Source organism: Wyeomyia smithii, chromosome 1, assembly GCF_029784165.1.
Source record: "Wyeomyia smithii strain HCP4-BCI-WySm-NY-G18 chromosome 1, ASM2978416v1, whole genome shotgun sequence".
NCBI classification, from domain to species: Eukaryota; Metazoa; Arthropoda; class Insecta; order Diptera; family Culicidae; genus Wyeomyia; species Wyeomyia smithii.
In genome coordinates, this window is record NC_073694.1 from 5,426,007 (window position 1) to 5,447,017 (window position 21,011).

Sequence of the window (21,011 nt, forward strand, 5' to 3'; positions counted from 1 at the left end):
GGGAAAATCAAGTTTTCATAAGAACTCGTACTTTAGTGAATTCAAACTCGTTTTTCTCTGAATCTGTGCATGCTAGAATAAATCTCTCAGCATCTTTGGATTCAGAAGACGTTACTCTAGAAATAAAGAACTTGAAAATTGAAGTGCCAAGTTGAAACCTACTGTCGGAGACTGAGAAAATCAGGTTTCCGTGAAAATACGTACTTTGATGAATTTAAACTGGTTTTTCTCAAAATTTTTGCATGCTAAAATAAATATTTCATCACGTATGGATTCGGGAGACCTTACCGCAAAAATGTAGAGCTTAAAATTTGAAGAACGGTTTTGTTGTTTGAATTTTTATAAAAATACGTAGTTTTGTGATTTAGTACTGAAATAATTTGGAAACACCAAAATTCACTCTTACATACCATATTTCATCCACCTGACATGATTTGATACATGGAGCAATTGATACGTATGAAAATTACCAAAGTTTGCTCAATCTGTTTGAAAAGTTGGAAAAAAACACAGACATATTTGCGTCTCACAAAAACGGGGAGGGGTCCAGAGGGGTGGCACCTCAACCAAAACTTAGAGCAATTATTCCCCTTGAATAAAAGTCCAAGTTTTCCCAAATCGGCCGTTCCAGTGCTGAGAACGAGCATTTTCAAAAAACAAGTTCCGTCCCGGGTCTTTACGGGTTAAACCACTTTTCACCCTCTTCAATTTTTTTTTGCATTTATGGTATTTGTCAACATCTCTCAAATTTATATTATATCATGACATTCTTAACATTTTGCGATTAGTATAATTTTCATTGACATACTTGTGTTTGTTTCAAAATTATTTTTTATTTTTGATCCCTCAACATAGTTTACTCTTAATGAAATTTTTTTTTATTTGTCCTTTTAATGGTTGTCAGAAATGTGTTTTTTTTCGCTATTCAGAGCTCATTTTGGGACAATTTAATTTATTATTTCCAGTTAAATTTTTTTGATACTTTAAACCCAATTTGGTGCCATTCTCAAGATTGGCTACTGCTGGTCTTCAGTAAATAGCAAGCTATTATTTTTTCCTACACTTTTTCATATTTTTTGCTATTTTTTCGATTTATCAGCTTTTTTTTTTTTTCGTTAAACTCAGTTTGGAAAAAGGCTTTAAAAGGCTACTCGCTATTTTGGTCTGCTTTGGGTAGATTTCTTTTGACAATTTTTTGATTATTCTGTGCTCATTTCGGGATCATTTTCTTTTTTGTCATTCTGAAATTATTTCAGGTTTTCTTTTGCTAGGGGAACTGCTCCATTATTCATCTCATTAATCCGATATTCAGGAAGAATGCACGGATTAAACACCAAATTTTCATGAAATCATTGAACAAATTAACAAAATACGCTCGCGTGCTCTTAGAGAATCGCCCGGTATTGTATATTTAGTAAATTTAGCTGGATTTATCCTGAATTTTGTAAAACATATCATTTTTCACAACGCTTCCATATCCATCTCAAAACTTGGATCGCTGCTCAATTTTTCTTCTCACGACGCCCCCATATTCATCACAATATAAATTTTGAATGAATCACATTATCATGAATGAACGTAGCCGCAGCCCGTCGTAGTAGGTTGCCTCGATATCCGCTGTAGTTGTTTACGTGCAAAATTGGTAACCTAGGTAACCACTGCAGTGCTGTCGATTTATATCGAAATAATTTAACATTTTCAGTATGTTTTTTTCGTATTAACAGAAACTGATTTGGCAACTTTTTCTTCAACGCAGTGAAAACAGATGAAAGTACATACAGTTGAAATGTAGGAATTGTAGAAATTTATTTCATATATTTCTGTTGATTCAAGCTTGTTTTTGGAAATTTGAGGTGAACATTTCAAAGATTAAAGTATTCTTAGTGTAGTGAGTGATTTTGTTTTTAGTGATTAAAATAAAAAGTTATCCGCTAGTGATGAAAAAAAAAACTATGGTTGGCTGCTGAACGAGTCCCGTTGTAGCCGTATAGAACATTTTCATGTTGTATGAGATGAATATATGGGCTGAGATGAATAATGGAGCAGTTCCCCTATTTCGATTTTGTGATCATTTCCCTTTTCACTATTTTCCAATCCTTTAGAATTAATCTCTTTTTTTGGCAGGTTGTGGCCTTTAGAAGCGTATTTTGTTATTCTGGGTTCAATTAGGAACCATTTTAGATCTTTCCCAAGACTTCGAACGGTTGTCACTATTTTGAGATTTCCACATTCTATTCTCTGAATAAAGCGAAGCGAATCGGATTTTTAGTTTGAAAATATAAGGCCACTACTTTCGTTATTTTCATTTTTTGGGCCTTTTGGGCAATTTTCACTATTTTAGGTCAATTTTGAATTAATTTTTCTTCGACATTAGCTGTGCTTTGGGAGCGATTCCTTGCTAGTCTGGTATTAAGATGCAGTTGTTTCATTATTCTGAAGTTGATTCGTGTCATTTTCAGAAGCCCCTTCTTTGGCCTTTAAAAGTCTTTTTGAATAGAAGCTTAATTTTCATGACCTTTTCTGGTTTGATTATTTTATAAATTCAATTTCATGAAATATTGTTAAATTAATACCTGGAGTGTGGCGCAGCATGAAAAAAGCTGGAAAAATTAGACAGGGGTTATAAAAATTAGAATCTCTTTTCTTCTTTAGCCTATTCTGAGTTTTGGATGCATTTTCGCTAAACTGAATTTGATCTATATCCACAAAAATTTGTAGTTCAATTGAAACATTTTTATAAGAAAAATGTTTTTAAATATTCGAGCTGGGCCCGGAATTAAGAGGGAGCAACGCGGGCAAATGCCCCGGGCACCCCTAGTTCTAGGACAGACATTCAACCACCGCTCGAAAACATGACAGACGAGAATACAAAGTGGATACCGAGCGTTTCACAACTTGCAATTAGTAAACAGCTTACCCCTAGGCCCAGATTTGAGAGGGCGACCTTTTTTTTTGCTCGTCACCTTCCAGAACGTTACCTCTAAATGTTTTTAGAAAAGAGTGAAACGAGTTTGAGAGCGTTTCATGACGAACATCCGTCTAAAAAAATGGTAGTGGAAAGTAGGTCGCCTGTGGTCAGGCAACCCACGATACAGTGCTCGAATTAGCATACTAAAAGTATGAGTAGGGAGTTATGGGCGAAACTATTATCGATGAGGTCATATAGGGGGAGTGGGTGATTGAAGAAAATTGATGAAAGAAAGATTATTATCAAGAAATCGGAACCTAGAGTTAGAAATTTTAGAACTAAGAATAACAGTAATATAAAAAGGAAGGAAAAGAAGAATTCTAGGCTTGGACAGCCTAAGAGGAGACTGCGTTGTTCTTTCCCACTTAGACCGCCGAGTTAGAGATATCATATTAAAAAACCGAATCGAGGTTCGTTTGTAGCAAACAAACGGGAATTATCAATCGTGATAATTAAGTAAAAATTGAGTCGAAGTAGAAAATTTCGGATTGTAATTTTTAATTTTATTTTTCCAGAGTTTGTTATCAGGTGAAAACAGTTAATTTATTAAAGTCAAGAGTCGAGTGACAATAGTAAAATTTTAACGAGTGAGTTTGTCCGTTTTGCTGTCGAGAATTTATATTTAAATTGATTCAATTGTAGCTAGGGTATAGAAAAGGATAGGAAGTGAGTCGTGAAATAAGAACAAAGATATCGGACAAAGCAGGTAATGCATTTTTTTTTATTTGAAATACTTGGTGTGTTAATGAGGTATTTTCGGTTCGGTAGGAGCCACGTGGTGGCTTCCCGCTGTTGGGAATCCAGCTCAGGATCGCATCCATTCTTATTGCAGCCACAGACATCCCGGCATTGAAAATTGGCTCGGCCGCACTACCGCTGGCAAGCTACTGAATCGGTGGACCTGGGTGATCCCCCTATGGTGTGCCTATCGCATCGAGGTTGCGTACCTCTATAGGTGCATTTGGTGAGCGTTGGTCATCGTGCAGCATCTCGGCATCGCGAGCACCACTTGCCATCACAGTGGTTGCAACACACCGCGAGCGTGTCTATCTGGGGAAAGAATTCCGAACGCCAGTGAGATCCCCCCGACTCACGCCAAACTGAAGGAAGCCTTCCGAAGGTCCCGATCCTCGAACGGACGACGCCGTTTGTCTCCGCCTGTCGTCGGTCCGTTGGCAGAGTCAGCCATCGCCCTCATAGCCGCGTCGCTCGAAACGGCATCGGCGCCAACGCCGAGCAACTATTCGACAGCCAGCGCTGCCAGTTTCTGCCTACCTGGCCGCACCAGCATCACTCGACGGCCATCGCAAACCACCGCTGGGGTGGTTAGAACGCCACTCTGCAGAGAGAACCCGTGAGTACAATACCCCACCCACAAACACACACCGGAGAACCTGTAAAAACGTAGTAGGGAACGAGATTGTCAAGTAGGGGAAAAACTGAGTAGTTAGGAAAAACGACTCACGCAGTAGATGAAACAGTGACGTCACACAAAGGGCACTAAGAAACAATCAGACCGATCGTTCCTGTTGGCTAGCGAATACGCTCCGGGAAATCAGCTGATTGTTCCTTAGAGGGACCAGAAAGATAGGAGAAAAAGGGGGTTAGGAGAGTAAGAAAAAATAATCACATAGATTCCCAAACTTTGGAAAAACTTACAAAAACATTTTTGTTGTTTTCAACGTTCGAACTTGGTTGCTACCGGTTAACTTCACGCATATAAAAGGGAAATAAAAGATAGAATTTGGGAAGGAATTTAATTAGGAGTGTTTATACGTTTAGGAAGTTGAAAGAAATCTGGTTTTGGCAAAGACTTGGGAAATTGGAGTTGGAGGAAAACACCTGGGGGTGGATCCTGCGGTAAGACTGGGGAATAGAAGCTAGCCAGGGCAAACCGATCTGAAATGCCTGACAGACGACCTGTCGTCTGGCGCATAAGTCGGGTATTTAGAGGTCTTACCAAGATCCTCCTTACAAGAGGGCCTCACAAACAAATTTTCCCCGGGCCACAGTATTTTATTTTGCTGATTTCGTGCGCAAAATTAATAGCGTCTTCAAACTTGATTTTAGTGATATACTTTATTTGGAAAAGTTTTCATGTATTTTATTGTGCTTCTTTTAGAATAAATTTTTCATATCACTTATTGGTGAATTAATCACTAAATCGTTTATTCATTTAGTGATTAATTCACCTATAAGTGATATGAAAAATTTACTTTTTTCAGGACAGTGAGATAGACAGCTAGTGTCTTCGAAAAAGTTGTGGCAAATAGTTTTGCTAGCAACTTTGTCGAAGGTGTCGGATTTCTATCTCTTATGTTAAAAAAGATATAAAAAGTTTTTTATGCAAAATTCACTCAAATCATAATTTTAAATATAACTTTTTTCCTGGATTTTCTATATATTTTATACCTTCTACAAAACGTCTATTCTACTTCCAAAAAATATAGAGTCATTTGTCTAATACAGGCTTTTCGATTGTTTCAATGAAAAAAATCTTTTGCATGAAAATTCTGACTTTATCAAATAACTTTGCTATTTCTAAATATAGCGTTTTACAACCTTCAGCAAGAATATAAATCCAATAAAATCGCGTAATTTTTTAGAAAATCATAAAAATATAGAAAATCATGGGAACGAGTTATAATGAAAAATATGAAGTTTTAGTCACAGTTAATTGTCATCTTTGCTGTCTTCTTCATCGGTTGTTTCAAATTTCCTTGTAAAGCTTATGAAGCTTCTTGAATTCTTATGAGCGGCTGTTGTAATGAAGGTATAAATAAACTGTTGATAATTTTTAATAAAATCTCGGTTGAGTCGCGGTAGAAAAAAGACAAACAAAGTTTAAATAACTCGGAAAAATTGAAAAAAAAATTCGTGCTACTCAGCAGAACCGCTTCACATCATTAAGAAGAGAAAATTTCAGTTCATATTTCTACTCTTATATCTCGTATTTATTTTTATTACGATTTTTGATTCACTTTATTTTTCATTATAACTGTTTCCATAATTTCCTATATTTTTATGATTTTTTAAAAAAATTACACGATTTTATTGGATTTTTATTTTTGCTAAAGATTGTTAAACGCTATATTTAGAAATAACAAAGTTATTTGATAAAGTCAGAAATTTCATGCAAAAGATTTTTTTCATTGAAACAATCGACAAGACTCTATTAGACAAATGATTTTATATTCTTTTGGAAGTAGAAAAGACGTGCTTTCAGAACATCAAAAAGTTATCTGCGCGTTTTTGCGTACGGCTGAGTAGTTTGAAGTTAAACTAACACTTGAAAAACAGTAGATGGTTGAATGCCTTTTTTATTTTGAACAATAGCTAGATCAAATGTTCAACAAAAATTGGTATTTCTGTTTCGTTAATAATTTTGTAAAAGGTATAAAATATGTAGAAAATTCAGGAAAAAAGTTATATTTAAAATTATGATTTGAGTGAACTTTGCATATAAAACAATTAATATCTTTTTTAACATAAGAGATAGAAATCCGACACTGTGGACAAAGTTGCTAGTAAAACCATTTGCCACAACTTTTTTGAAGACACTGGCTGTCTATCTCACTGTCCTAAAAAAATAAATTTTCCATATCACTTATAGGTGAATTAATCACTAAATCGTACATTCTAAAAGAAGCACAATAAAATACGTAGAAACTTTTCCGAATAAAGTACATTTCTAAAATCAAATTTGAAGGCGCTATGAATTTTAGAATATTCTAGAAATCTGCTGGACGCGTGAATGATCCGGGATTACCTTAATCATAAATGTATCGCAAAAAATAGTAAAGTCAGCAGTATACATCAAGTTGACATGTTTTGGGATTTTTGAAAGAGGGTTTGTACTTTGGGACATGTGATTGAAAAATACAGTCATGAAATGGGTTTGAGAATGATTTTCAACAAGCCTAGCGAATTTTCAATTACCAAAGAGTTTAAAACCTTACGTTTGACAAGTATACGAGAAGTCAGATCCCAGAAACGGTCCTGCCAGATTAACAATTGAGCATCTAGTCGAAAAACGGCACAAGACTGTACTTGAGGACTCAAATTTTTCCACTAGACGCTCAATTGTTAATCTGGCAGGACGATTATGACGACCACGAATTGAACGTCGCACTCCTAAAGTTGAAGCCACTGACTCCAAATTTCGGCAGTAAATTCTCGAGTAATAATCTCGACTCGTTGTTGGATCGGGTATCTTTCCATTATGAAATGACAAAACCTTACTAAAAAGAATGTCAAGAAAGCGGGGACAAAATGGCGTCGTTTGCTATACCTATCGGTCTACTTTTGTAGTGCTCTCATTGAAAACCCCTTTACAAAGAAAATGTTTAAAATTGGAGAAAACCCTTGTCGGTGAAAGAAGTCAATTGGGAGGGAATCAAAGCCCCCTTAATATCCAAGAACATGGATGCCACCTGCTCTACAAATCGACGCCAGTAATCACGGTTCTTTGCTCGGACCAAGCTTTTGAACCTGATCTCAAACGCCGAACACCCTAGGCCTTGAACGCCTCGGATTTTTTCACGTAGACATCGGAGCACTTTTATCCACCATAGCGTTGAAGGCCATCTCCTCCCTAAGGGGTACTTTGATCAAGGCGAAGTGAGCAATGTTTCACAAAGGGAAAATGCATCACATTTAAATTATTCATCAGTACGTTGAAGGATTCAATTTGGGGATGATACTTCTACAATTCCACTGTAAGACATTGATTGAACCAAGCGCTGTTTTGCTGTTACCTGCTTTAAAAATGTTCTAACGTAGGAATGCCAGTAGAAGACTTTTAAGAGGACCAGTGAAGTTGAATTTTATGAAAATCCAGTCCACGATATCTGAAAAATTTAGTTGTCTTGATTCCAGCTGAATTGTAGACAAAAAATCACAGGAAGGTTGTGTGCAAAGCCACGACCGCAAGGTTGAAGTAGAATACTTTTTCAAGAAAGATAATCCGGCTGCTTGCGTGTCAGTCATTTTTCCTAGTAAATAAATGTTGACCGCTCATTGGCAGTATTGAAAATTCTGTGCAAACGAAGTTGAAGTACTACTCAATTTCACTTTGCACATATAAATACGACCTCACTGAACAGTAAAAGTACAAACTCTTTGCGGCGCAAACAAGTTTCAACAGTCAGAGTATATGTACATGTGAATTCAAATTAAGATAATTAACTTTTGGTTAAAGCTCAGAACAAGAAAATATTAAATCTTCAATTCATTGGTTTGGTTGTCCTAAAAATGGTTCGATTTCTCCTACCTCTAGTAGGAGGCCCTTCTCCAGCGTCCCAACCAGAGGTTGGACACGTGTTACCTCTGGCTGCTTTTAAATTGACCTCCGTACTGGTACTTGGTTTCTTCGATGCACTTCCCCCATGCTGGTCCTTCGCGCGTTTCCGAGCATCACGCTTGTATTTGGCGTTCATATATTTAGACATAGCACTGAATACACTTCCGATGGATTTCTCAATAAATGCAATAAATGCACTCGTAGTCTCTTACCCGAGAATAATAAAACACTTCCAAGAAATGTTGCACTCACTAGTAAAAAGACAATTTCCACGTGTTTTAACGTGCTGGAGCACGAAATCTATGTCTGTGATAGGAAACCTTCACGTTCACGAGGCATGACTGGAGAAACGCGTCTAATAATGCGGTAAAATTTTTAATGTCTTTTTGTGTAAATTATTGTACTCAGACAAAAACCTGTTTTGAATTTGATGAATTTTTAGTGAATAAACGTTAACCGTTTGTTATTCAAAGTTGGTCATGCTGATCGCAGCCTTTGCGCTGCCCCTACAGTGGGGGGATTACTAAATAAAGTAAAAATTGGACAACTACAACAGAATTTGATTGCATCCCGCACAGAATGTCTGCTTGTGTTGATGCCAGAAAATTATTAACCTTCAATTATTTTTTTATTTGCCTTGAAAAAAGCATTTTGCGGTTCAAAATCGGTTGCTAATTACAACCTTTGAGCTGCCCTAACATTGGGGGAATTGAGATACACGGACAACATGCACTGTGGAAGCTATTTCACATTCAGTAAATTAGACGGGTGCGACAAATTTAAATTGCTAGGATGCAACACAGAATGCTTGCTTGCGTTGACAAAAATTATTAACTTTCAATGACTTGTTCATTTGCCCTAAAAAAGGCATTTTGATTTCCAAAATTGGATTTCCTGATGGCAATCTTCATGCTGCCCCAACACGGGGGGAATAATGGCTGTCTGGCGACACACGCTGAGAAAAACCGCGCTGCTCCTGAGACGTGGTGACCACCCACAGGGCTAGTACTGCTGCTAAGGAAGGACGACTGCTGTTGTCGCTGTCTAGAACTATTATGAGCGGCTCCGTTGTTGTTTAAGTTTATCTGTATTTTTATGCTTTTGAAGGGTATAATACATGTTTTTTAAAAGTATAAGTGATTCACATTACTGTTTTCATCTTTGATGTGCGAGTTTTGATTTTTGTTTTACTAAGCTTTCTAATTGTAGAGATTTTGAATTTTGGATTGTCCACTTTGGTGGCTTGTTTGAAAGAAAACTACTTAAAACTACTATTTACAGCTTAAAATTACTATTTACAGCTTAGAACTAACTTAACCTACTATGTACAAGCCGCTTATTAAAGCGTATTCTGAATGCTGACATTTATGTACAAATTTGGTTTTGGTTTCTGTTATTCTGGCATCTACTTTTGGAGTAACTGCTTCTTGGTGGAGATCTGTGATTCTGGTGTCATAGGGACAATCGAGGATCATCCGTAAGATTCGGTTTTGCGCAATCTGTATTTTGTTCCTGTGAGTTTGTGCACATGACTCCCACACCGGAGCTGCGTAAAAGACCGCGGGGGCAATTATTTGTTTGTAGACTGCCAGTTTGTTTGTTCTTGAGAGGCGAGATCTGCGACAAATTAGCGGGTATAGTGACCGAACCAAAGCTGAGCACTTAACCAGTGTCCTCTCCACATGCGATCGGAAAAGAAGTTTCTCGTCGAATAGCAGTCCAAGATAGGTAACTTCGGAAGACCACTCAACCCCTGTACCGTTCATAACCACAACGCATGATGGAGGGGGCTTCAGTTTGGGGGATTGTCGATGAAGGAACATTATTGTCTGGGTTTTGGAAGCGTTGATCTTGATTTTCCAGGTGTTAGCATACTCGACAAAGGCGTCTAAGCATCGCTGAAGTTTGTTGGTGATCTCACGAGGCATTCTTCCCTTGACGGCAATTGCAGTGTCATCTGCGAACAGAAAGAGCACGCAGCCATCTCCCAGGGAAGGAATGTCGGAGGTGTAAATGTTGTATAGCAAAGGGCCCAGCAGACTGCCCTGCGGGACCCCTGCTGGGATGGAAAAAGTATTTGATAAACAACCATTCAGCGATACCCTGAACGACCTCTGCCGAAGGTAGCTGCAGATGATTTTCGTCAAATATGATGGAAAGTTGAAGGCACAGAGCTTGTATACCAGACCGTCATGCCAGACATTGTCAAACGCCTTTTCGACGTCCAACAATGCCATGGCTGTGGACTTGGATACAGCCCTGTCCCTTCTGATGTTGTTCATCACCCGCACCAGCTGGTGCGTGGTGGAGTGACCCTTCCTAAACCCAAACTGTTCCGGGAGTAAGATGTTGTTTTCCTCAGCCACCTTCATCATGCGGTTGAGGATCAGTTTTTCAAACAGTTTGCCCAGCGATGAGAGTAGGCTGATCGGACGGTAGCTTGATGCTAACGTCGGATCTTTCCCGGGTTTGCGGATCGGTATGATCTTGGCTATCTTCCAAATGCTTGGATAGTAGTGCAATTCCAAGCATCTGTTGAAGATAGAGCTCAACAACAGGTGAACCCTGTTGCTGAGCTTTTTTAAGACCATATTGAAGACCCCGTCAAACCCAGGAGCCTTCATGTTCTTAGTACTCATCAGCGCTGAGCAAACCTGTTCTGCTGTGATTTTATGTTCTTGAGGAACGGTACAGGGGAAGTTTTCGAGGTCGCGGACGCACTGCTCGACCTGGTCTTCCATTGGACTAGCCATGGTCGAGCCAAGCAAATGCGATGAGGCAATGTGATTGCCTACCGCATTTGCTCTCTCGACCGGTGCAACAAGAAGCCTCTCTCCGACCCTGAGGGGAGGAACTGGTTTGGGGTGCGATTTCAGCACTTTAGCTACTTTCCAGAATGGCCTGGAGCGGTCGTCCAAACTTTGGACTAAGCGTCCGAAATTTTCATTCCGGAGTGAGACCATCCTGGAAGCAATTTGCCTATTCAGATCGGTCACCTCGAGCCTAATGTCCAGATCCCTGGTCCTCTGGAACTGGCGTCTACGCACATTCCGCAATCTAATTAGCAGCCGGGTATGGGAATCAATAGCAAGGAACTTACCCCTCACAGGAACACGTCGCACACACGCCTCGTCGGCCACGTTTATGGCTCGTTGGAGACCCTCCAACGCCTGTTCGATGTTTTCCACGCTGTCGAGCGGCGGCGCCTCGTCGATGTTGTTGTCCACCATTCGAGCAAAGCGCTCCCAGTCGACATGATGGTAATCTTTCCGCAGACAGCTGACAGGAGCAACACCGATCCCCACCTCAGCAACGACAGGTTGGTGGTCTGAGCTCAGATCGTTGAGGGCCACTGGTTTAGAGAGCTCGATGTTGGCCAGGAAGAAGTCCAGGGTTGAAGGGTTCCCCGCTGGGGAGATGAAAGTCGGCTCATCCGGAAACTGCACCGTATAAAACCCATGCTGCGAGTGTTCGAAGAGTTGACGACCGTTCAGATTCTGCCGATAATTTCGCCAAGCCTCGTGCCGAGCATTTAGGTCTCCCCCAACGACGAAGCGGGAGTTGGTCCTGGTGATGGTTGCCAGGTCGTTCTTGAACTGCATTGCTGTACCGTTGCTGATACTACACTGGCGAGGACAGTAGACGACGATGAACCGGATGAACCCGGTAGCTGATTTGACCTCCACACTAAGGGCTTCGATGATGGCGGTGTGGATGTGCGGCAAGATGTTGTATTTCATCCCTTTTCTAACGATGATCGCTATACCACCCCCCCTGGAGTTGGTGCGATCGAGACGGATGATGTTGTGATCCGGCAGCCAAAAACTGTCGCCGGACTTTAGGTGGGTCTCTGTGAGTAGACCCACGTCGATGTTGTACTTGCGGAGAAAGTCAGCAAGCTCAATGTTTTTTGCTCTAATAGAGCAAGCGTTCCAGGTGACGATGGAGATGGGTTTAGGATCCATATTGGATAATAAATTTACCGAGCACATGGATTTGCTCGGGCTTGTTGCGACACGCACGAAGGGCATTGGTCATGCTGCTAAAAATTTCTAGCAGCTCATCCGCAGAGTACTTCTCGGACTCAGCGCTCGGTGGTGTTGTTGTGGGTGGACGCCAGTAGCCAGGGGGGGGAGGCGACCGTTGACCGGCTGACCCGCCGGATGGTAAGTGTGGAAGGTCAAGTTGCGTACGCGTACTTGGGTGCCCTGCTTGCTGGGATGAACGCAGAGGAGGAAAATATTCCGCCCTGAAGACCGGTGGTTTGTCTTTCTTCCTGCTCGGCTGGTTGGTTGACGACGCCTGCTTGCGGATATGTTTGAAGCTCTCCCTTTTCGGGCACTGTCGATCAGAGCTCTGGTGATCACCGCCACAGTTAGCACACTTAAACTGTACCGCACCGGCACCGTCCACAGGGCAATCCGATGTAGAGTGGTCCTTGGCGCAAATGTTGCAACGCGGTTTGATGTTGCAGTTCCGGGTACCGTGACCGAAGTTGAGGCACCTCTGACACTGCGTAACGTCTCGGCGGCCTCCTCGATAGGGCTCCCAACGGATGATAATGGAGAACAAAGAGCGGATGGCTCGCAAAGCGCTCAGTGTAACTGTCCCTTTTGGGAAATGAACCAGAAAGAGGCAGTCCGGGTATTTCCTTTCATTTTCATTCCTGCGTTTGATCGGATAGACAGCAATTGGGGCCAATTTGTACCGATCCTTGATTTCGGCACCGATCAGCTTGGGGTCGAAACCTGGCAAGCCTCTGATGACCACCTTGAAAGGCTTTTCCCCAGGAATGTCGTGGGTGAAGAACTCAGATTTAGAATTTTTCAAAAACTTCGTGGCCTTCTCAAAATCCACCTTCGTGTGGAGCATAACCTTCGTACCGATGCCGCATAACTTATATTCAGCTGCTACGCCCAGCGATGCAAAGTCGCTAATGAGCTTGTTGAGAGGAACGTTTTTCACTACCAGCGGGGGAAGCTTCACTTTCACCGTATTGGGGCTGGCAGAATCCGGAACATCAGTCGGCCCGCCAAAATCTCCAACGTCGCTAGCGTTTGTCACCGTGTCGCAGTCAGCCACACTTTTCGAAGTGCAACTGCTTCCACCTGGTTTCTTCTTTTTACTGCCTACTTCAGCAGCAGAGTTTTGTTTCGCAGGGCTCGAGCCTGCTCTTCTCTTTTTCTTTGACATCACACAGCGATGCAAGCGACGAACTGTCGCACAAAACGGAATAAAATTTTTAACTAACCCGGCTTTTCAGAAATAGAACTGTACTTCTCAACAGTCTGAGAGCGAATGATCTATGATGAGCGGCTCCGGCTGAAACAGGCTCTTATATAGGCCAAATAGCATGTTTTCAATTGCAAGGTATATAATCCTGTCGACCGTGCTTGGGAAGCAAGTATATAACGACCAATCAGAGGTCGAATTTTTCGTTTTGACAAGGCTTGACTATTTTCAATAGTACAATAGTGTGAATAATAAAATTACAATTATCTTATTTTGGGAAGAATCTTAGAAGATTTTCCAATCTATTGCTGCAAGAACGAAGGAAATCCATCGAATACTAACCGATTTATTAGCATTTGAAATTGGACATATTTTTCACTTTTTTCGGTTTTAGATTTTCATTTCACATCCCTATGTAGCCGAACTTCCTTAGAGAAGTATTCTACTTCAAAAGAGGAAACGTTTGGGTTATTTTGTGATTATAGTGGTGATGAAAACTTCTTCCAGAATTTGTGCTTATTAACCCTGGAGTGGTTTGCACTTGGAGAAATCTTTGGTTTGAAAAGTCGTGGAGAAGAAGGGTTTTTCCTTTTCCTAGACCTCCCAGGTTCAGCAAAAGTAGGTTCCTCAAGTGGAGCGTCAGAATCAGATTAATCGAGTGGAAATACGTCATTGAGGTTCGAGGAAAATGGGGCAGTAGGAGCGGTCTTTCTGAGCTTTTCTGCAAAGGTCCGTCTTGAACGTTCCTTCAAAGACCGCTTGATTTTGTTACTCCGCAGTTTGAACGCGAGTTCACTATAGAGACATTTTTCAATATGCCTATTAGAGGCTTTGTCATCATGGCTCTACGCACACTTTCCACAGCGTGCCATTTTGTCGCAGTAGGAAGTCGTATGTCCCAACTGCTTGCAATTCAGGTAATGCTTGGCCGGCACAAAAAGCCTGGCTGGTAAACGAGCCCTGTTTACGTCGACATAGCTAGGCAACGCAGACCCGGCGAAAAGCACACGAAACGATGGTCCGACGGAATATACTTTTTGACGCCTAAGTTAATCGATACCGAACTCAACTGCTTACAATCAAGTATCTTTACCTGTTGAATAGAGGCGTCTTTGAAACGGTCGACGCCAAAATCCAACAGCTCCTCAACTCGCTTCTGTGACCACACTGCACAGTGGTTCCGTTTTCCAAAAAGAGCAGTCTTATAAATTGTTTTCCTATGTCTTGAGTTCAAAACGCCAATCGTGTACTTTTCGATGCTTAATTCAAAAATCACATCTATTTCAATGTATTTTTTCTATGTTTGTGCTCAAGGGTCATCTGAAAGAACTGGTATATTTTACCAACACTGTCTTTACTACTTTTTTTTAACAATGCAATTTCTCAAACTTCCATTGTTCGTTGCCAAAAGTTTCATGAGTGTATACATATAATAAAGAAAATGTTTTGTTCACCTATTTTACCGTTGGCTCAGTCGTTAACAACACAATGCAATATTCTTAAAACCACTAGAAAAGGCTCAACATTCCTTGTTTTTGGACCTCCACATTGAAAAACCACTTTGGAATACTTAAATTCACTGAAAAGGAATGAAATTGCACTTACCCTTATAACATACTTTTTACAGCTGTTTAAAATTTTAAAGTGTTTTCCAAGCTCCACAGTTAATAATTCCTTCGTAATACAATTCAATAATTGATGTCATTGTTAGCTTCAGGCTACGAAGAATGCTTAGAAGTCAAGAAATATCAAAATTATGAGGTTTAATTTTTGGCCTTATGGCCTATAGGGGAACCACAGTGCACTGTCAATCTCTACGATGCGAGCAGGAACGTATACGTAATTCTCACGTATGATAAACTCACTACCCGTCCCGTGAACTTTGCATACAGTTTGATGCTTTACCTTTGGGCCGAAGGAACACAACGTACGGTCCAGTGGAATTCTCCGGTTAAACATCAACTCTTTTGGTCGGTTTTTGAAAACCAGGTATATCAGATCAAGGAGATTCTTCTATATTCCATTGTGCGAACCGTCCATCCAGTTTGAAAAAAAAATCGCTCATTCAATTTTTCAAGCATTTTCTGGCCTTCATAAGCGTTTTTTGTTAGTTTCTTCGTTTTCTTTTCCAAACTCACTAACTGGCGTCATTTGCTTATGAGTTTTTTTTTGCCTTCAACTGTATTACGTTACTATTCAAAGTTTATTGTTTTTCGACGGTTTTGACCCACAGCAAAGTTTTTTTCTTTCTAAATATAAATAATTAAGTGATTTTTTTTGTGATTCCAATCTCAATTTAATTTTTTTTCAGTCATTATAAGCGTTGTTGTGACTATTTTTAGTTCATATTGAGATATTTTTTTCAGGTTTTTCGCAATTGCTTGAAGGCTCTAAAGTTTTTTGACATATATACAAAACATACCAATTTAAAAATCATTTAGTATCAGAAAAAGGAATCGGATACCAGCATATATTTTTTTTATTTTGATCTGCAATTTGCAGAAGCATAATTCATTATTCTGCTCACCACCTGAAGCTCTTTTTTTGGGCCCTTTCTAATCATTGAAAACCTTTTTTCGCTATGCTCAATTTTATTACACTGGGGTCTTTTTTTACGCGGGTTTTTTTATACGCGATTTTTTACAATAACACGGATTATTTTCACGCGGTTTTTTGAAATTACGCGGATTATTTTTACGCGATTCGAAAGATTATTTTTACGCGGTATAAAATAATTCTAGTATAAGTAAATTCAATAAAGTAAAAATCAATCGTATGGTTCATGACAATAAGATATTCTGTTTTATCAATCTAAATAATGCATATTTTTAATATATTTGCTGTTATTATCAAAAAATAGGCAATTTCCGTTGATTCGGAAAGAAGAAATAAAAATACATTAATAAATGTACAACGATACGAGTCAGGGTCGTTGCGATTTACTTCCGTTTAAGAAACGAAAGCTTAATCATGTGGCAAAATTATTATAAAAAAGTTATTGTCATGTTCTTCAATGAATTTTCATTTTAGAAGCACTAAAAACCTATTTTGTGTGTTTCGTTACCATTTTGATATCATTTTTCAAGTTTATATTTACTTACGTGCCATTATTTTTAATTGGATCTTATTATTGAATGGAGTTTTTTTACGCGATTTTTTAAAATTACGCGGTTTTTTATACGCGGATTTTTTCAACGCGGTACAACCAACCGCGTAAAAAAAGACCCCAGTGTACTTCTTTTTCACTATTCTGAGCTGAGTTCGAAAAAAAATGTTGTTTTTCTTTGCATTTTTTGGCCTTAAGGAGTGTTCCCAAGTAACAAAACTGGTTTTATCAAAGTTTTATAGCGCTGCTTTGGCAGTATTGCGCGCTATAAAACTTTGATAAAACCAATATTGTTACTAGAGTTTTTCATTATGCTAAGCTAATTTTACGAAGAGGAGCTTCAAAGCTGCAGGGTTACAGAGTTCGCTCCGACAAGCGGGTGGTCGTGGGTTCCAATTTTAGTAGAAATAGAGCCGTTCGATGCCAACGAACTTAAGCGACGATTTATTCTCAGGCTGCCAATTAGCTCTTCCTTCACGCTAAATTTTACAAAACCTCGACAAATCCCACTTGTTAGAAATTAATCCCTCTCACAATAAAACTGGTCAGAGAGTCAATCAGTTGAAACCTCTTTAGGGAATTGTAATTGGCGATAATATTGGTCAGAGGCAACGTGGCTCGGAATAGTAAGCGTAAAAAGGAAGGGCATACACACAAGGAGAAATTGGAATATGGGTCATTCCAGACGAAGTGACCACCAAAAAGCACAAACTTGGACACGACCATCACAGATTTTGCTCAAAGTTGGGGGAATTATTCATCTACTGTCTCTTTGGAAAAATCCCAATTTTGGTGTCGATTGGAAAACTCCCCCTGTTTATTGCAAAGTCACGCATTTTTTGTTCAAAATCTCTTTTTTCTTTTTTTACAATTCATAGACGTAAGATGTCCGTAAAATACTGATGGTTTTTTGAAGAAATTAAACTAAGAAATCCAGAGGATATATAAGTTTTGACCGGAAGTGTTGCCAGATAAATTATTTTTGTATTTGAAAACTAAATTTAAATTTTACGGCAAATGTAGCCATTTTAATTTTAAAATTGATAACCTCATCGTGTTCCTTGGAAAATTTCATATAAGAAACAACTATCATTCCGAGGTAATATGAGCCAATCTCGAGGTATAACATTTTTACGAAAAAAGTTGTAAACTTCGTAATTATTTTTCTTTACAATTTATAAACGTAAGACACCCGGAAAATAGTGATAGGTAAATTTTGAAGAAAATAAACCAAAGAATTGACAGGAAGTGTTGCCAGATAGATTATTTTTGTATTTTAAAACTGAATTTGCATTTTTCGGCAAATGCAGCTAATTTTATTTTGAATTTGATTATTTCATCGTATTTCTTGGACAATTTGACGTCAGAAACACTTATCACCCCGTGGTTATACGAGCTATTCTCGAAATATAGCATTTTTACGAAAAAAGGGTGTCAAACATCGTCGTAAAAACCTGGTTTTTATTCGTTTTAGAAACAGTTGAAATTACCGAGAAACTTGGATTCAAAATTTGTATTTTATCGGCTCACTTTGCGAACTCTTTTTGGTCCTGACGTTTCGAGGCATTTTCTTTTCCTTTTTTTTAAGCTAAATTTTGGGTCATTTACTTCTTTTTGATAATTTAGATTTATCTCGTTTTCCCATTTCTTCTATAGTTTTTTGGTTTTTGGGAGCATAGTGCCTAATTTGAGATTATTTTTTTTTGTTGGCCTGAAACTTGAAGAGCGGTATCTTTATACTGAGCTCAATTCAGGGTCATTATTTCTTATGGTTAGAAGCATATTTTTGCTATTCTAAATGAATTTTGAAATTATTTTATTGTCGTTGTGGTCCTTTGTGAGCTGTTTTGTAATGAGCTCTACTTGAGAATCTTTTTTGACCTGTTCTCATTGCTAAAAGCGTTTTTTTTTTGCTATTGTGAGATTAACAGGGTAATCGCTCCATTATTCATCTCAACAGCTATCTGCACCTATTTTCATCTTATTTCTATCATTTTTCCAATGAACCGTCAAATTTCTACAATTTGTTGAAAGTAAATCTATTTGCTTCTCGATTTTGTTAAGTTGTTCAAAGTTTTAAGTTGAAAATATGGTAAATTTTGACTACAAATTGATCAAACAGGCGTGATGAGATGAATATAGGTACTGAGATGAATATAGGAGCGATTACCCTACGTACCAACAAAAAATTTCCAGCCAAAAAATAAGTACACCTAACGAATCTAAAACACTGGGTGATTGTGGTTTTTCTCTCACTAATATAAGCTCAATTTGGAAACAATTTCGTTTTTTAGGCCTTAGGAAGAAGTTTAGATTAATTTCTTCTTAGCATTTTTAGGCCTTCACTAGTAGTTTTATTGTCGAGAACACTTTCTCTCAGTTTATAAAAGTGTTTTTCATTATCCTGAATTCATATTTGGATTTGTTCTTCTTCAGTATTTCAGGCTTGATTTGAGATTGGCATCAACTAACTTTTTTCTCTGTTCTGTGTGCAAAGTAGGTTGACATCTGTTTTAGTATGTTCTGATTTTTATTAGCATTTTTTGTTCAATTCATGGACCGAAACTTTGTACTTGAGTAATGATTTTCACTGTCTCGAAAAAAAAAAAAAAATATGAAAACTTTTCTAAAAATTTCCCACAAAATAACTCCAAATTGACCGCTTACCAGTATTCTGATATCTAAACCTAAATGCCACTTAATTTTTCAAAGCCGAGTGCCCTTCAAAAATATGCGTTACGAAGGAAGAGCACACTCTCGCTGCCAACCCCTCAAATCCAAATCAAATTGGTGCATGATAAATTATGCGTATTTGTGCGTACACACGCACCCTCTCTCAAGCACAGCGGTGCTAATAGAAATTAATGGATTCCGGACATGAACCTCATCGTTTCCTCACCGAATCTTTCGCTGCGTTTTTGTCTCTTCTTTCAGGTCCCTGCAATGTAGAAAAAAACCCGGGCTGCCAACGGCAAATACGACGCGTCCTCTGAGATATGCACCAGCGGTCCAAAGCGGTGCACATCCGAGACAACGAAGCCCAGCCGGTTAGCCCCGTGGATCTGCGGTCTCGTATGGATGGTTCATCGCCGCCGGAACCAACGGAGCACCGAAGCCAACAGAAAACCAGCAGACAAACGCCGTCCGATCGTGGCAGTGGTATGCAAAGAACTTCCTCCGGGGTAGTTTCCGTATCCACCGTCAGTAGCAGCACCGGTCGTAGTGCCGATCATCAGCAGCTTCTTCAACACCAACACCAACAACATCCTAGTAATTATCGCCACTCGACCCACGGGAGAAAGTCAAGTCCCGGAAGTGACGGTGCGGTCAGTTCTTCCACCAATTCCAGCGGCCATCGAGTTGAACCTCCAACCGAAGCGAGTTTGGACCGTTCGGCGGCGGCCCTACTAAGACACAGTTCATCGGATTTATCGCCATCGATCGGTGGATTGTCTTCCGGACTGAAAGGTAAGTCTTACTAAAACAACAACATCCCTTCAATTGAAGGGGGGAAAGAGGACGTGTTTGGAATATTTGCTCTACTGAACAGGAGGGACGTTCGTCCTTCAAACATGTGTTACATAGAGAATTCAGTCTGATTAGAATTCTTTGTCCGGGAGGATTCACACTCGCCAGAAAGCTGATAAGGACCTTGTTTCGGTCTTCTCTTGATACGGGGAAAGAAAGGAATGATGGTTTTATTTTTCCCTCTCCCTCCGCTCTGGTCTGGACTGGATGGACGGACGGTGAGTTGGGATTTGCTCCCATTCCAAAGCAAAGTGGAACCGTAAAAGGCACCCTACACTGGGCGAAAAAACTGGGGGAGGGGATCAAAATCACACAGGTTAAAATAGCTGCTTGTTGATGATGGGACGCTACTCGTGTGCGATGGTAAATTCATTTACAGAAGCATAAAATAAGGACCTAACAACGAGGGAAAGATTCACTCCTGGGGTTCTGGGGGAAATATTTGCTTAGGATGTCAGGTACGAAAGTGCGTGTATGCGGGCGTCCGTATGTGAGTTTGAAGATGAGCTAATTTGGAAATTGGTTTTGTTTTTTTGGGTTGTTTTCGGGAGCTTCAGATTAAATTGGAATTTTAATGAAAAAATAAAGGGATTCGCATAACATGAGCTTTGACTAATGTTTCTTCCAGCGGCATTGATGTCAAGCCACATTTCTGTTAAAATAAAAGAAATACTGACAGTAAATTCAAATTTCATCTCCATTATTGCGAATGATTGTGTGAATGATCGCCTGGTTTCGCGGTTCAGGGAGACTATATTTTTTGTTACCACCGCCAGTCGGTAAAAAAAATTGTTGATCTAACTTTCTGAATGCTCATTCCAACGTTCATTTCACGGTACAATAAAGGTACAAGTACATCCTTCCCCGTTCCGGTC

The 21,011-nt window shown here is 39.5% G+C and overlaps 1 protein-coding gene across 2 annotated transcripts in view; it reads left to right on the forward strand.

Moving 5' to 3' along the window:
* The window catches only part of LOC129732466 (uncharacterized), a 55,020-nt gene that overhangs the window by 3,266 nt on the left and 30,743 nt on the right, over nucleotides 1-21,011 (forward strand). For both annotated transcript variants that reach the window (XM_055693370.1, XM_055693379.1), the window contains exon 2: nucleotides 19,543-20,076. In XM_055693370.1, the coding sequence (XP_055549345.1) occupies nucleotides 19,605-20,076 (472 nt within the window). In that variant the 5' untranslated portion in view covers nucleotides 19,543-19,604. The remainder of the gene's footprint in view (nucleotides 1-19,542; nucleotides 20,077-21,011) is intronic.